General features: G+C 49.1%; 2 protein-coding genes across 7 annotated transcripts in view; both read right to left on the bottom strand.

Annotated features, from left to right (window-relative positions):
• MLEC (malectin) overlaps positions 1 to 2,379 on the bottom strand; it is a 19,860-nt gene extending 17,481 nt beyond the window's left edge. Inside the window, exon 1 of one of the 2 annotated variants that reach the window (XM_032773690.2) lies at positions 2,285 to 2,379. Coding sequence is in view for 1 of the 2 variants with exons in the window: in XM_032773689.2 (XP_032629580.1) it covers positions 1,649 to 1,832 (184 nt within the window). In the remaining variant the exon portion in view is untranslated. Of the gene's footprint in view, positions 1 to 1,648; positions 1,921 to 2,284 lie in introns of those variants that run through there. The other variant, XM_032773689.2, reaches the window with a different exon arrangement.
• An 11,245-nt stretch (positions 2,380 to 13,624) lies between these two features.
• CABP1 (calcium binding protein 1) overlaps positions 13,625 to 15,686 on the bottom strand; it is a 105,169-nt gene continuing 103,107 nt past the window's right edge. For 3 of the 5 annotated variants that reach the window (XM_075060111.1, XM_032773685.2, XM_032773686.2), the window contains one exon: positions 13,627 to 15,479. In XM_075060111.1, coding sequence (XP_074916212.1) covers positions 15,454 to 15,479 — 26 coding nt within the window. In that variant the 3' untranslated portion in view covers positions 13,627 to 15,453. Of the gene's footprint in view, positions 15,480 to 15,686 lie in introns of all 5 variants that reach the window. The other 2 variants (XM_032773683.2, XM_032773682.2) reach the window with 2 other exon arrangements.

Below are 15,686 nucleotides of genomic sequence, written 5' to 3' on the forward strand. Positions count from 1 at the left end.
CAATCCAGGGAAAAAGGGCGCGAAATGATTGTCTGCCGTTGCTTTCACGGAGGAAGGAATGAGTGATGACATTTACCCAGAATCACCCACGACACTGTTTTTGTACCATCATGCATTGGGATCTCAACCCAGAATTCCAATGGGCGGGGGAGACTGCGGGAACTATGGGATAGCTACCCACAGTGCAACGCTCCAGAAATTGACGCTAGCCTTGGTACATGGATGCACACCACCGAATTAATGTGCTTAGTGTGGCCACATGCACTCGACTTTGTACAATCTGTTTTACAAAACCAGTTTACGTAAAATCAGAATAATGCTGTAGTGTAGACATACCCTTAGTTAACTCAGTCCTTTGTTAAACTTGCAGCTAAGTGATATTGTGCTGCCACCATTATCAGCAGCAGGCAATTTCTACACCACAGACAAGACTGAGGCTTTGTCTACAGTACACTTTCATTGTTAAAACTTTTATCACTCAGGGGTGTGGAACTTACTCCTGAACGAAAAAAGTTTTAACAACAAAAATCACCAACCTGGACAGCTGCTCTCTTGTCAACGCAGCTACTTCCCCTTGTTGGGGGTGATTTTATTTTGTCTCCTGGTAATAGAGAGCAGCTACACGGCTTACCTTATAACAGCGCAGCTGCAGTGGCATAGCCGTACCGTCGTAAGGTGTGCAGTGTAGAGACAGCCTGAATCTGGACCTCAGTGTTTGACGCTGGGTGTTACAGTATCTGACTAGAACAGAGTTCATGTTCTTTACCTTCAGCCATTATCATATTTGAACATCCAGAAGTGGGACAAAGGAGAACAGTAACTTGGCTCCCAAGAGATATTATTCATATTGTGGGCAGATAAAGAAACCAGCAACTCACTTCATGAGGCTTAAATGCTGTCTGGCTTCTCCCCTACCCTAGAACTGAGGATCCAAAGTGCAGCTACATCATATTCTATGTCCTACACCCTCTGGTGGATTTTTTATTTCACTGCTTCGGCAGCTACAACAGTAGTACACACCCCATACTAATGTATCCCCATTTAATGCCTTAGCTCAAGGCACAGCTGATGCAAAATCCTGCCATGACCTCAGTGCTAGAGGTCTGCTGCCAAAAAATGCTGGGTGAGCCAGCAGCCATCCAGTGCAGCCTGGCGCGAGCCAGCAGGGCTCCAAAGTCCTAGACGGATGGAGTCGTCCCTTAGCCCCCCCCCTGAAAGATACCTGGCTAGGAGCCGTTCTGCTGGTAAGGGTACGTGCGCAGCAGGCCCCTGTCCGCACCTGGCACCTGCCCCCAGTCGACCACTGAGCCAGAAGCCTCCAAACAGCCCCGGCCAGGAGCGGGAAAGCGTCTAGGCGGGCTCCAGACGGCCCCGTTAGTCATGAGGCCCGTCAGATGCGCGCCTATCACCATCTCACACCGCCCGCTGCATGGCAGGGAGCCTGCCCATCCTGGGCCTGGCAGCGCGCAGCGTAGGGGCTGCCACAGCCGGGGCTGCTCGCACAGGGTGGGCAGCGCGGCAGGACGGGGCCTGAGGGGCGAAGGGGGAGCGGGAAGGGGCCGGCGGGAGGGCAGAGGAGATGACGAGAACAGATCGGAGGGAGGAGGGACGTGGCCAGGCCTCCGGCTCCCTCCCCCCAGGGCCTCACCTCGGCCCACCCGGCCCTCGAGCGGGTCTTTGCGGAAGTGGATGCCGTTCACGTCCACATGGGCCTCGCCGCCCGCGTTCACTGCCCAGATCACGTTGTCGGCCAGGCCGGCTCTCGAGGCCCCCAGCAGGGCCGCGAGCACCAGAGCCGCCCCAGGCGCCCAGCGGGCCCCGGCCGCCCCCATCTCCGGCTCCCGGCTCCTGCTTTCAGCTCAGCTCAGCGCAGCCCCGCCCCGCCGCACATGCCGCCCTCCTCTTCCTGCCGCGGCAAGGGGGCACCCGAACCCGCTGGTCAGACGGAGGGAGACCAGCCAACCAGTCACCGCCCGTAGTCTTGAATGTTAACTACCTGCCCGTCTGCCATTGGGCACTGGAGTCACCATATTTGTATATTAATAAAATGACGAGCCAATACGAAGGAGCCAGGACAACAAGTTTGGTTGAGAGATCAGCAGGTAGCAGGCGGCTAAGGCTGTTGGGTTGGCAAAGGCCGCGGGAGCGGGGAGTGGAGCGCACCATGTGCAGGGAGTGGTACAAACCCCCACTCCCCGAACGTCTCCTAGTTCCGAGCAGGTGATAGGTTCCTGCTCTCGCTGGGCTTTTACCATCCGCTCGAGAGGGGGGACACGGAACGCACCACTTGCCCGAAGTGGGAGAAGCTTCTCTGCGACCGGGCCGGGCTCCTTGGGCGCGACTACTGGGACTCAGAGGAGGAAAGCGGCAACGCAATGGCCCCTCAGTACTTCCTCCCGCTACTCCCGGGCCGCCCCGGCCTCTGTCTCTCTCTCTCTCAGATCGCTCCCAAGGGGCCCACCAATCAGGAAGCTCCAACGAGGCTGGAACGTAATGCATTGTGGGAAGGCAACGGAACGGAAGCAGGCGGGTGGCTCAGCATGTGGGGGTTCCCATGGCAACCGTCACCTTCCCAGTCGCCTTGGAATGATGGTTCTTATCAGACCCGGGCCCCTCTATCCCAGGGAGAGAAGGGGGCCCGTGTGGGGACCGGGCCCTTGTAGCTTCGGGAGAGGATCCCCGTGTGGGGCCGTGGCCCCGTAGCCTCAGGGGGGGAATCCCCGTGTGGGGGCCGGGGCCCCGTAGCCTCGGGGGGCGGATCCCAGTGTGGGGGCCGGGGCCCCGTAGCCTCGGGGAGGGGGATCCCCGTGTGGGGGCCGGGGCCCCGTAGCCTCGGGGAGGGGGATCCCCGTGTGGGGGCTGGGGCCTCGTAGCCTCGGGGAGGGGGATCCCCGTGTGTGGGCTGGGGCCCCATAGCCTCAGGGAAGGGGATCCCCATGGGGTGCTGTTTGCAGCAGCTCTGCTCCTGGTGGAGATCCAGCCCATGGCGCGGTGCAGGGGGTGACTGGTTTCTTTTGCTGATGGAGGGGGAGGGCGTTTGTGAAACGCTTCTTTAAGCGTCACCAGTTCGTGCGTTGGGTGCTCGAGGTGCCTGAAGAGAATTTGACAGATGGGGCCTGGCATTTCAGGGCAGGTTAGGAAGCCACATTTTTAATTTCAGCCCCTGGTTTAACCCGTAAGCGGAGGCTCCAACCCCCACTACACACAGGCAATCACGAAATGAAAGAAAGAAGTTCATGTCTGTGTTCATGATGGAAACTGTCAAGAACCCAAGTAGATCTCGGCCCCAGGTAGGGCAGTTCCTGCAAGACATCCACGCACCAAACAACTACATGTTCAAAGGAAGACTTTTTAGATCAGGGTGTACTCACTTGGTGTCCCACCTACACACTTCTCTCCCACTTCTTGGCATTTTTCTCTGTCCTTCCAGCTGTCTCACTTTTCTTCTTTCTATCTCTTTCCTTCATTTACATCAGCCCTCCAGTTCTAGTTTATCTATTTGCAGAGAAACTGGAAAGGTGTAATCTGTGAGAATAAAGTGATTTCCATTTTTTATGTAATCATTTATTTTATTTGTATGGACATAGAACTAGATCCTATTATCCTAATGCAGAGAACATCCTGTTAGCATCATTAGGAGTTCTGGATAAGGACTGTAGCATCTGACCCAACTTGACTGAATTCTCTAGATGGAGTCATCCCATACTCAAACTTTTGTACTGCTGACCTCTTTCCCATAGCAGGCCTCTGAGTTTGACCCCCCTCCTTATAAATTAAAAACACTTTTTTATATATTTAACACCATTATAAATGCTGGAGGTGAAACAGGGTTTGGGGTGGAGGCTGGCAGCTTGTGATCCCCCACCCCCCATGTAATAACCTCGCAACCCCCTGAGAGGTCCCGACCCCCAGTTTGAGAACCCCTGCATAGTTTACATCATACACTTGCTGACATTCAGCAACCAAGCAAGTGCAGCCAAATGTGGTTAACAACACTACTCTCAAACACATCTCACAGCTTATTCCTAATGAGATGTGACTCTTGTTTTACAAACTCACAGGTTGCTTAAACAAGGAGGTAGAGCTTTTCTTTAAACATCAGGGCAGAGTCTGTTTAAAATGCTTTTCGTTCCATTCTCTGTTCCCACAGTTAATCCTGCCTCTACCTGTCACTTTTTATTTGAGTGCCCATTACTATGCTGAGTAGATGGATGGGAAACCAGTTAGAGCACAAACTGTACTGAAACAAGATGGGGGTAGCCACAGCCGCTGAGAGAGTCTCATCAAGCAGTTTGTTTAGGTGCAGCTTTTTGTCAGATCAGAACAGTGCTTCCTTTGTGTTTATACTTTTTATAGGGACCGTTAACCCAGTTTTAGTCCAAGCAATACATTATTCCTACGCAATGCACTGTCCAGAATCCAAGATGGCATAAACACAGGACCCAGCAAAACATATTAAATGTCTCTTGAGACTGAGGGAAGTGAAAAGACTCTGTGAATGGTGTCTACTAAGAGATCTCTGAGTTGGTGTGAGAGGGGAAGCAAAATGTCTCGGGAAAGCACAAGAGGTGGCGACACAGGGAAGTGAAAGGTTTCTGGGGTGATTGCAGAAAGTGAAGATACTGGGAAATCAAAGGTCTTAGGGCCCTTTTCTGATCTTCATAATAAATGCAGTTGAAAGGTGAACTGCCAGGGAAAGAAAGTATTTGTGTCCTTTATTTCTTCCTAAAGGGTTTAAAGTTATTGCACCTAATCCTCACATACGCCCCTCCCCCATATTGTGTTTTACAGAAGAACTGTCCAGTCCTCAGGTGTCCTTATGTTATCCTGGAGGACTATGACAAGATCTTTGGAGGACCTGGCATGGGACTTCAGAGCTGAAGTTTGGATGAAACCTGAATTTTTTAATTATGTTCTTGCCCAAGGTAAATGGGGCCAAATAGCCTCATGATTTTCACATTTGCCCCAGTATGACCATGAATGTCATTCTTGTTGTGATCCTCTCTCTCTCTCTGTTACCCCTGGAAGTCTCAGACTGGAGCTGGGTTCATCTGATGTCCTACTTGCTCCTAAACTTTCAACACTGAGTGGATATCACACTGGCCACTTACCATGTTTTATCCTATACTTTGGCCAGAGGCACTGCCATATTTTAAAAAAAGAGCTCCATAGTCTTTTTGTCCAGTCTTTGCCTTTAATCACAAATTCAGCACTACAGATTGTAGTTGAAATTATTCTACATCTTTTCTAAAGCCCCTTGAGAAGTCTTGGCAAATAAAGCCTTGCAAAAGCTGAGTTCGTTCAGCGATAGGATACTAAAGCAATCATTCCTAAGACCTGTAGAGTGTGAAGCCGCACAAGTGGGATCCCTTTAACTCTTTTCATAATAGGATGAATAAAGGAGCCAGTCCTGATTTTGCATACATTGGTCAATAAAGGGCAGTATGTGGTTAGAAATGTGTCCCGAAATGCTTTGCGATCTGTTGTCCAAAGGAATGTGGGAAGACCATATTCTTAAAAATAAATAAATAAATGCAGCCAGAGGCCTGGCTCTGCAGCATCTGCCTCCCCTAGAACTGGTGACAGGCAGTGCCATCCACAAAAACACTTTGAGTCAACTCCCATTCCTGAAGCCTCATTCTCAAATGCCAATCTCTAGAAGAGGGGAAGCCCAGAACAATATACTGGGAAAATTAGTTTTATTAGAGGTAATCTATGCTCATAAACAAATGCCTTCCAAAGGTGACACCCTTAAAAAGAAATCCTCTGAAATATGTAGGCATCTAACTCCCATTGAAATGACATTTGAAATGGAGGAAAACATGGCCAAGGTGTAGTCAATATCAGTAAGTGACTGCAGCCTTTCTACTATTCCCACTTCATTAATTACAAAACGCATTTTTCAGCTCATTTTTAAAATAGCCAGCACTGTTCTAAAGGGACACCATTGTCCTGAAAATCACTTTTCCTTCTGAAAATACTGTGGCTGTTGTTAAAATTGGTATTGCTGACACAGATTAAAGATAAAATATTTTGTTTTTTCAATGTTTTCGTTGGCTGTTTGACAGCATTTTGTGTGCAGTCAGTTTCACTGATGATGGTTAATTGCACTTCCCATCTCATCTGCTAGCGTGCAACTCTCAAGCACTGCTCAGGGGGATCTCATATGCTTAACCCAAGGTCCTGGCAGCAAAACAAACTGAGGAGGCATCAGGCAGGTGTGTGCCAAGAGAGGAAGGAGCGGAGAGATGGCTCTAAGCAGATATAGTGATGTTGCTCTCTGGTCCACCCAACAGACCCTTCTAAACATCATCAGGAGAGCAGCAAACCCTTATGCTTTTTAAATGGCCTTTCCTTGCTATTGAAAGGGACTCTTTAGAACAGTGTATTATTAGAAATAAATATTCCTAGTTGTGTTCCTCTAATATCTCTGTGACTGGGAATTGTCAAGGAATGGAATGTCCAGTCTGCTGACTGAAGCCCTAATCCTGCACACTGCTCCATATGGACAGAGCCCAGAACCTGGCCCTTAGTTATGACTAAAGGACTGCTAAGCAGCACCATGAGAGGCTGGAAGCTTTCACTGTTGTTTTAATGTTAGTCTTGTTAGTTAGTAGAAAAATTGGTGAAAAAAATATTAAACCAATGTTAAATTAACTGCACACACAAAACCTAATAGATCAAACTTTAATTTTCCAATTGCAAAATGCTCTGGCCTCTCTCATGCATTGAAATTGTGATGAACACTCCCTTTTTCACAGACTTTAGTAACAAACAGGGAACATGTTTCTTGTGTTTTTTTAGGTATATAACATTTGTATTACATGTTACTGTATTTTGGTGTGTGTTACAGCTCTGTACTGGATGGAATCAGAATTACTCAATCGCATGTCATTACTGCTGAAAGGTAAATTCATTCCCCTTTAGTTCACACTTGTGGTTCGGGTGCAGGATCCATGTTATTTTCTCTCTGCTGCCTTGAAACTTCTAAGTCCTCACTTGATTTGCTCCAATATTATCGCTAAAATTGGTTAAGGTTTCAACATATGTACTAATTGAGAGATTTTTATGACCTTTGGGTAGTTCCACTGCCCATTGCTGAATAGGCACAAGCCTTGGTATTGCAAACATGATGGTTCTTGCAGCCATTATATATGAAGTGTCCTCTAGACTAGAGAGTATCCTGTTTTGGTTGTACTGTGAATCCTGCCCATATGGTAAAAGCAGGATGCTATTTTTAGAGACTCTGAATTACCCAGTTGTATGCTCCACATCAGGACAGTTGAATAACTGTTGTTGAACAAAAGTGTGCATGAATATTGCATGTGTGGCCTGAATCAATTGGGCCAGAGGTGACCCAGGCAAAACCTTAGGAGCAGCAAATCAGCCTAAATAGAACAGGGAACAGCAAATCAGAACTCCCGAGTTCTAATCCCAGTGCTTCTACAGACTAGTTCTGTGGCCTTGGCCCAGTCACTAACTTCTTTTTGCCTCTATTTGTCAATATGATACCTTCTATTATTCAGTGGTATTGGGAGCCTTAATTGTCTGTTTATAAAGCTGTCTGAGATCCTCCAATGAGATACAAGCTGGCGTTGCTGGTTCCATGATTCAGAGGACATACTCCTCAGACTGGTCCAGCAAGGAAACTACAAGTGTTGTTGCTGTCCCAGAATAGAAAGGCTTTCTTCCCCTTTAGATTATTCTGAATCTGGTAGGAGTCAACCCTGGTGCAGACACCTGTCGGGCCAGAAGGGTCCTACATGTTTGCAAATAGATGGCTCCTTCCTCAGGAACACTAGGCCATGAGTCAGGGCTGAAAAAACTCAATGATTTGCTCAAACTGCAATTGCAGAATTCCTGGCTGCATTCTGACTGTCTGCCTCAGACCAGGAGCTGCCTAGGGGCTATGTGCAGACAGGTCTTTCTTTAGTATCTACCCTCAACTGAGTAGAAATTTTACTGAATTAAAGATATTACCTCTCTCAACTTGTCTCTCTGTAGATTTTACTGTTAAGCAAATTCACAGGAACGTCTCCAAAAGGCCATGGTCCTTGGCTCTAGCTAGCTAGGACTCTAGTCTCAGTCTGTTCCTGACCAATCTGACTCCATCTCATTCTGCCATCTGGCCTCATTCTTTCCACACACAAGGAATCCACAGTATTCAGCTTTGAATCCAGCAAGATGGCTTTAGCCTCTTAAAGAACTGGAGGGTTTACCTGTCCTGAGTTGCCTCCAGAACATCAGCACTCTCAGCAGCACCCTGTCACCATAAGAGTGACATGGCAGTGAACAGAACGAGAGGTCTGCCCAAGCAAGCCACAAAGGGGACAGTGCCCGCGCTCTTCAGCCCCAGTGATAATGAGAGTCCTAGGAGATGTACTAGTGCTCTGAGAATTTTACATGACATTCATTGTCAAATTTTTTCCAACTGGTAGAATAACTGGAGGGAGTCCAGGGGGTCAACTCCCAGGCATTTCAGTTTCCCGTTGGTACTTGCCACTCTGAGTCAGTGCAGATTCTAAGATCACTGCCTTCTTGCCTCCATAGCCTGGGAAAGGAGGAGCCAGCTGTATTCTGTCCGCTCATGGCATCAAGGTATGAGCTTGGGAAAGAGCTAACTTTTGTTCCTCTCCCCTCCCCCCATGCACACTGTTTGCTGTGATGATTCCAGATGTAATTTCTCATGAGTATTTCCAAATGTCAGAGTTGAGCTATGCAGGGAGCAGGCTCCAAATAAGCTGGGCTGAGTTTGAATCCTAGTAGCTGGTCTGGTGGAGGCTCACCTGGCATTAGCCTTGTCCATGGCAGTACACAAGCTGTAGACAAGTAGCTCCAGCTCCCTGATGGGGACTCAGTGCACTGGTTAAGTCCACGTTAGTGTGTAGCTCTAGATGAGCTTGGTTTACTTGATATGGAAGCGATGTAACTGGGCCCCACAGCAGCACTGCCACAAAGAAGGGCTTGTTAATATTGCAAGAGGCAGAGAAAGGCCTGATTGCGAGACATCATGAGCACCCATAGAAATCAATGGGCACTCAGCATGCTTAGCACCTCTCAAAATCAAGCCCCATGATGCTGGACTCTTGCCTGCTCCTGACAGTCCTTCATGCCGATCAGGGAACAAAAGTTACTTGGGTGGCAATGGCATTACCCCCGAGCTCAGACAGACCCAGTGCCTGGATGGATTAAATCCAGTCTAATCTCCCTGCTGTGCCTGTAACCTGCTGGGTGTCCCCCAAATTCAATTAGCAAGAGAGTGAAAGCAGCCTGTCCTGGAAGAATGCCATTCTGTTGGCAGGGCAGAGGGAGGCCTCGTTAGGCTCATTTATACCAATTACAGCCAATCCTCACTAATTCCTCAAGATTTCTCAGTTTAAGCTGTGAGGAGCTTGGGTCAGCAGCACAGCTTCTAAGCACTTAAATTTTGTATGTCACAAGTTACTGTAATGAGTCATTAGCTAGAAAAGGGAAATGAAACAGCCAAGGGGAGGATGAACAAGAATAGCCTGTCTGTAAAACACCCACAAAAAGGAAGGGGATGGTTTTGAGATATAAACTCCAGGTTCAAGCTAATCTTTCCATGAGTTCAAGTCCATACAGGATCAGGATCAACTGAGCCCTGAGATCCCATTCAGGTATATACACTGAGCACCAGATATTTTACTGTGTGGGGGACTTCAGATCAAAGCACCTTCAAAGCAGAGCCCTTCTCCACTGTGCATGGACATTAAGGATCCCCTGGCACTTTTTTGGCAGTAGAGAGGTTGCCTCTGCTTCTTTAGCTGAAATTCCTTCCCGCTGCCCCAGGTGGCTGCATTTTGGTGGTGCTGTGAGTCTAAAGTTTATAAAGCATTTTGGGGGTCCCCAGGGGCAGTCAGTGCCAAATGCATGTATACACATGTTGGCCGTTATCAGTTATGAGCAGAAGTGGGAGAAACCCTCTGACTGGCCAAGCTCCGGTGATCAAAAATCATGAATCAGACCCCAAAAAATCATGAGATTAACATTTTTTTGATATTATGGTTTTTGGTCAGTCTTTTGATTTTTGAACTCCCCTTGCCCACCCCCTTCATGTGTGTGTGACAATTAGTGTTGTCCACTATCCCAATTTTACTGGGAAAATGTGATTTTGACCCCAGCTGGAGAAGTGCTCACACCCACATCTGCCTGTCTCCTGCACAGCAGTTACTGATGCCTCCCAGCCTCCAAACCAATCCCGTCATCAGCTCTACTCGCACAGCTCCCCTTTCATTTCTGCCCCATAAGTTCAGCCCCCTTCAGTTCAGCACATCCCCCACCTCCATCAGTTCAGCCCCCCAGTCTCACTTTCGCTCCTGCTGGGTTCTTCACCCCCCCCACACACAGCTGGAAGAGGCTGCAGCGGGAACCCATCTATACCCCTGCCCCTCCCCAGGCTGAGTGCAGGGGCAGAGTAGAGGGCTGTCCTCACTGCTCACAAGAGGGAGCAGAGCTGCTAAACTCTTGCTTCTCCCTTCCCTCTTCCTTCGAGAGTTGCTTCTGGGTAGCTGAGGAAGCTCTTCCTACAGCAACTCTGGCTGTTGCTGGGCTCCAGGAGGCAAGTAAGGGGGGCAGATAGCCAATCGGGGGGCTGGGCTCAGTCTCTCAGGCAGAGCTCAATCTTGTGAGCGGCCTGGAGCTTTTTGCCTCGTCTCCAGCCAGGCTTCAGCCCAGCCAGAATCCCCTCGCTGTGGGGCATGCCATGGCAAGACCTGGCAGCACTGCTGGTGAGGGGCCTTTGCTGGCTGACATCACTCAGCCATGACAAACCTGAGCAGTCGGCCAGCCCATGTCAAGGCGGGGCAACCTTTGCCTGGCAGGGACACAGAAAGGGGCCTGGAGCTGGGCTGTGCTTTATGAAGGGGTTGCTCAAGCACAGCTCCAACCTCACACACTCTTCACTTTTATCTGTAGTCCTGAGGTGCAGCCCATAGAGACACACAGATCACCATGCCTTGCTTCGTTCAGTCCAAGCAGAAGGTTACACTGCGTGCTAGGAGCCCCTCCTGCCCTATTGTTCTGGCCTCTGACCCAGGAAGGGGCTCACACAACTACGGAGGGTTTGTCTGGAGGAGGGGCAGCCACTGCCATCCTAATGCAACTGCTGCTGCACTCAGGGCTGGTACGTGTCACTCGGGATTGCACAGTTGCTGGTGAAGATCATTTTTATAGGGGTTGCTTGGAGGAGATTACACAGAGACCTAATGGCTGGCCTCTGGTGCTTTTCTGTATCAGGCCCACTTCAGCTTCCTATGGGATGTGAATGAGCAAACCTGGGCCATTGCACCCTGCCTGGTCGCATATCACACAAGGGGTATCCCTTTCTCTGACACTGACCTTGGACCTCCTTCCTTCCTGTCTCAGAGGGAGGTGCTCCTCCTGATGGGCTGGTGCTGGGCAGGCCTCAAGTTGCTAGTCGCCTCTTTATTTCTTCTGCTTTCTTTCAATTCTAAGACTCAGCTGGCTTGGAAAGGGTCACATGTCTCTGCTATGAACAGGAGAAAGGGAAAGTGGCATATTGTTGTCTCTCCCCTCCCCACCACCACACTCATCTCTCCAGTTAAGAGAGTATCTTCCTCTGTGCCAGCCAGATTGCTTATTATTCACTGAGTAGCAGGCTTGCTTAACATCCGATTTGGCAAAAGAGATGAGGGCCTGGGAGCTAGGTCTAACTGCAAGAGGGGCGTTCAGCCTCCATGATTCAGTTCTCGGTCCCTCTGCTGCCACTGTCAGGTGGGTCGTTGAACCCAGCTTTCACTAACGAGGACTGAGACCATCCCATCCCCACCTGCAATAGGCCACTGACGTTGTCCGTAACATTCAGACACTACCAATTTAGATGGGAGCTGGTGCTATAGACACAAAAGGCTCTGTATCTTGTTACTAATCTGCTAAACCAGCCAGTCCCCTGACCCATGCTGGGTTTACACTTGTAACCTACAAGTGAAAGGCCCAGTGTCTTCTTCCCAATCCCTGGAGCTATCCCCATCCTCTAGAAGCAGCAGTGAAATTAGATTAATTCATGTGTTGGGCCTGTATTTATTCTGCACGGATGGTGCCTTCAATTAGTCCTCTTAAGGCCCCAGTCATTTACTGTGGAGGGAAGTTACAGGCTATATTATCCATGGGAATTATCCGTAGTTAGGGTGGCTAAAACAGAGAATAGAGACCCATGGATGGGAGGCAGAACCAGGGCTCAGTGAACATGATAGACTGAAACAGGATGGGGCTATCTTGAGGAGCAACATGGTCACACTCAGCTAAGGACAAAAACACTTAAGAGACAGCAGCCTGAGGCCTTGGGGCTTATCCTGATGAGCAAAGGGCCACGGTAAGAAAGAGAGAAGGGAGACAGATGGAGCCTTGCTTGTTCCATATTGTCTTTCAGGGCTATTTGGAAGCCTTCCTGGCAGTGGCTGGGAGATGAAAGCAAAAGGATTATCCCTGGAATGAGATTATTAGATTGAAGATTTAATCTCTGACCCTGTCAGCACAAAAAAATAGCAAAACGCCCTGGGATTATTTGAGGTTGCATAGAGAGATAAAATCATCCCTGGGAGGAAGAGATTCTGCTGGCACCAACAGCAATTACAGCATGCACCCAGACCAGCCCCCTCTGACCTATCATGCGGTTGATTCTGCACTGAGGAGCCAGTGGGTTTATGGGGGATGCCAAGACTTTCCTCAACAGATGCCTTGGGTTTTTGTGTCTACTCTAGCCCAACTACAGCCTCTTCATGCAGCACAGCTGTGCCCTGATGCAATCCACAGCCCCAGTGGCTCCATATGGCAGAGCTAGACTGAAGATTCACAGGTGAAATTGTGTTTAGTGATATTCTTTTCTTCGACAGCCCCAGATCAGAGTGAGAAAGCCTCCAGTCTCTGCCATCACCAGACAGGAAAGGGACCTCTCTACCTTCCATCAGTCAGAGAGCACTCTTCCCCCAACACATGCACTGCACTGCATCCTCCAGGCTGATGCTTTGGCAGGGTTACTCTAAGCATACGTGATTATTTGTAAGCCCCCAGCAGCAGTAATGAGCAGAGAATGTGCCCAGTGAGTGAGATTATGCATTCTGGGGAATCCTGTGCAATTTGGACTCTGTGCAACCTCCATGAATGGGCTTATGTTTTTAAATAAATTAAGACAATGTCCCACCATCTGTTGCTGCAGGCAGAGGAACCTCAGTGCAAGGGCAGGCAGCAAGCAGGCATCCAAAGAGAGTTACTGTGACTATTTTACCCATTCATCCAGGGGCCACACGCACGCAAACTCATTCCCATCACACACACACCCCTGCAATGTTCCTATTGCTCAGTATGCCATGTGCATGCACACTTACCACACACACATGCATCAACACTCAACACCTATGCAGGCGTTCCCATCACATGCATACACAGGGGCATCCATGCACACTCCCTCTCATCGCTCACACATACACATGCTGTTCCATCACTTCACACATTCCCATTGCACTTTGCACACACACACACACACACACAGGACATGCAACCACACACACTCCCATTGCTTAGGGACATGCCTATACAAACATTCCCATTGCATGCACACATACACTCCCATCATACACATGGATATGTAACTAGCTAGGATTCTGTACTGTGCTCATTACAGCAGTGTCTGTGCACTGCACACACACACCATCTGCACACACGTATCACAGGCCTGCACGTTTGCTTCAGTATCATGTGCAACTACTTGTACATACACTTTCCTTTCACCTCTGGTGGGCACACCCACACACATATAGTAGTACTGCATCCACACGCGCACACACAGAGATCTCCAATGCAAATAGCCACGTGCCCGCTCCCATGCATTCCCTACACACACACACACACCCGCCCACACACTCCTGTCCAAATACTCTCATACACGCACACTCTCATACATCCTCCCACTGCTGGAATGTCAATTACACACTGACTGGCACAGCAACAAGCAAACTGAAGCAAGAGAAAATCTTCATTCCGGGCATTGCGCCTTTGGGACAGACAGAATTTTGGAACCTGGCAGTCTAAGGGGCAAAAAATGAATAGCAACATTGGGCTAGTAGGAGGTTCTTGTATCTCAGCCCCTACCCTGGGAAGAGGGACAGCCAAGGATAAGAAAATGCTCCCAGGAGACTCTGAGAAATCCAGAGAGAAGGGACAATGTCCCTTGAACTGCAGGAGGAACTAGGCCCAATGATCTAGTGAGTGACTGAAAGCCCCAGCCTAGAGAAATAGGGATGTGAATGGGAAAGCCCCAGCATATGCCTGAGACACAAAGAGTGAAGGGGGGATAGGAGAGTCCAAGGGAGAGACTAGGATAAAGAGAAGGATAAAGAGAGGGGATATGCACCTGATGCTATAGAAGAGAGACAGGAAGAGCTTGGGGGCCAGTATCATGGTACATACTGCAGAGTCACATACTGTGTTCTAGGGTGCACTTCTTAGTAGGCAACAGACAGACAGAGTCTCTGTATTCTGGATGACTGTACAGCCTCAGACACTGTAATCCCTGATGTAACTCCACTGACTTAAATGGATTTCCAGCAAGGAGGAATTTAGACCATTAAGTCTTTGGTACCTGGCGGTATGTATATCTTGTGTTTGTATTACGCTGCCTGTGACTAGAATGGCTGGAGGTATCACTCACCCTGAACAGCATCCAATCACCAATCCTGCAACAAGCAGCAACTACCTCCCCTGGCTCCAGCTTGTCTCCCCAGCCACAATATGAGTCCCAAAGTAGTCTGGTTGGAGTAGATCGGTTGGCAGATGCTCCTCCCTCCAGCCCACCCTTTACCTCTCACAGAAAGGCCAGGGCTGCACACACAGCTTCAGTTTGCACATTTATCACCTTTTTTTTTTCCCAAACATGTATTTGTAGTTGCTCTCGGTAAACATAACCACAAAAGACACAAGAATGTACCAGGGAGGCATAAATAACTCCAGACAGACACACAGCAAACACGGATACAGTTCACCAAGGGAATCCAACAGGTGCAGAGTGTGACCTGCTGCAGCCACCAAGCCCAGGTGGCTTTGCTTTCATCCCCCAGTCTGAGAGGCTTTCTCCTTCTCTTGCTTTTCAGCAGTAGGTGGGAGAATAAAAGCAGGAGGGGAGGAGTCTAAAGTTGCAAACATCTCATGAAAACATCATGGCTTGTCCTGGTGCTGCAGTTTCCTGCTGTCACCTTCTTGGAGGAATAATTCCAGTTATAGAACATTATGAGTCTTTCACAGTGTGAAAGGGTGGAGGAGTGTGGGGACCACTTTGGGGCAGGAGAGGCGGGTCATCTCGCACTGTCTCAAATGCATCCAGCCTATTAACCTTTGCATGGGAACATCGGGGCTAGATCTCCACTCAGGTCTCTTCTGCCCTCACTGAGGTGCTGGTTCCTCTTCAGATGAGTGTAATCTTCAACGGGACATCATCCTAACAAACTCTGCAGCCATTGACAAACAGAAAGGCTAGAGAACACACCAACTGCACCAACACATTCCCATCCCACCTCTCACCATCCTGAGACACTATGCAGCCAACAGGAAAGCCCCACCCACACTGCTCACTAGTTTGATTTCTTTACCGACATTGGAGAGTTTACGCAACGTGTTACAGGATCCCACTAGCCAGGGCAGTTCATAATTTGGGA

This window comes from Chelonoidis abingdonii, chromosome 22 (genome assembly GCF_003597395.2).
Source record: "Chelonoidis abingdonii isolate Lonesome George chromosome 22, CheloAbing_2.0, whole genome shotgun sequence".
NCBI classification, from domain to species: Eukaryota; Metazoa; Chordata; order Testudines; family Testudinidae; genus Chelonoidis; species Chelonoidis abingdonii.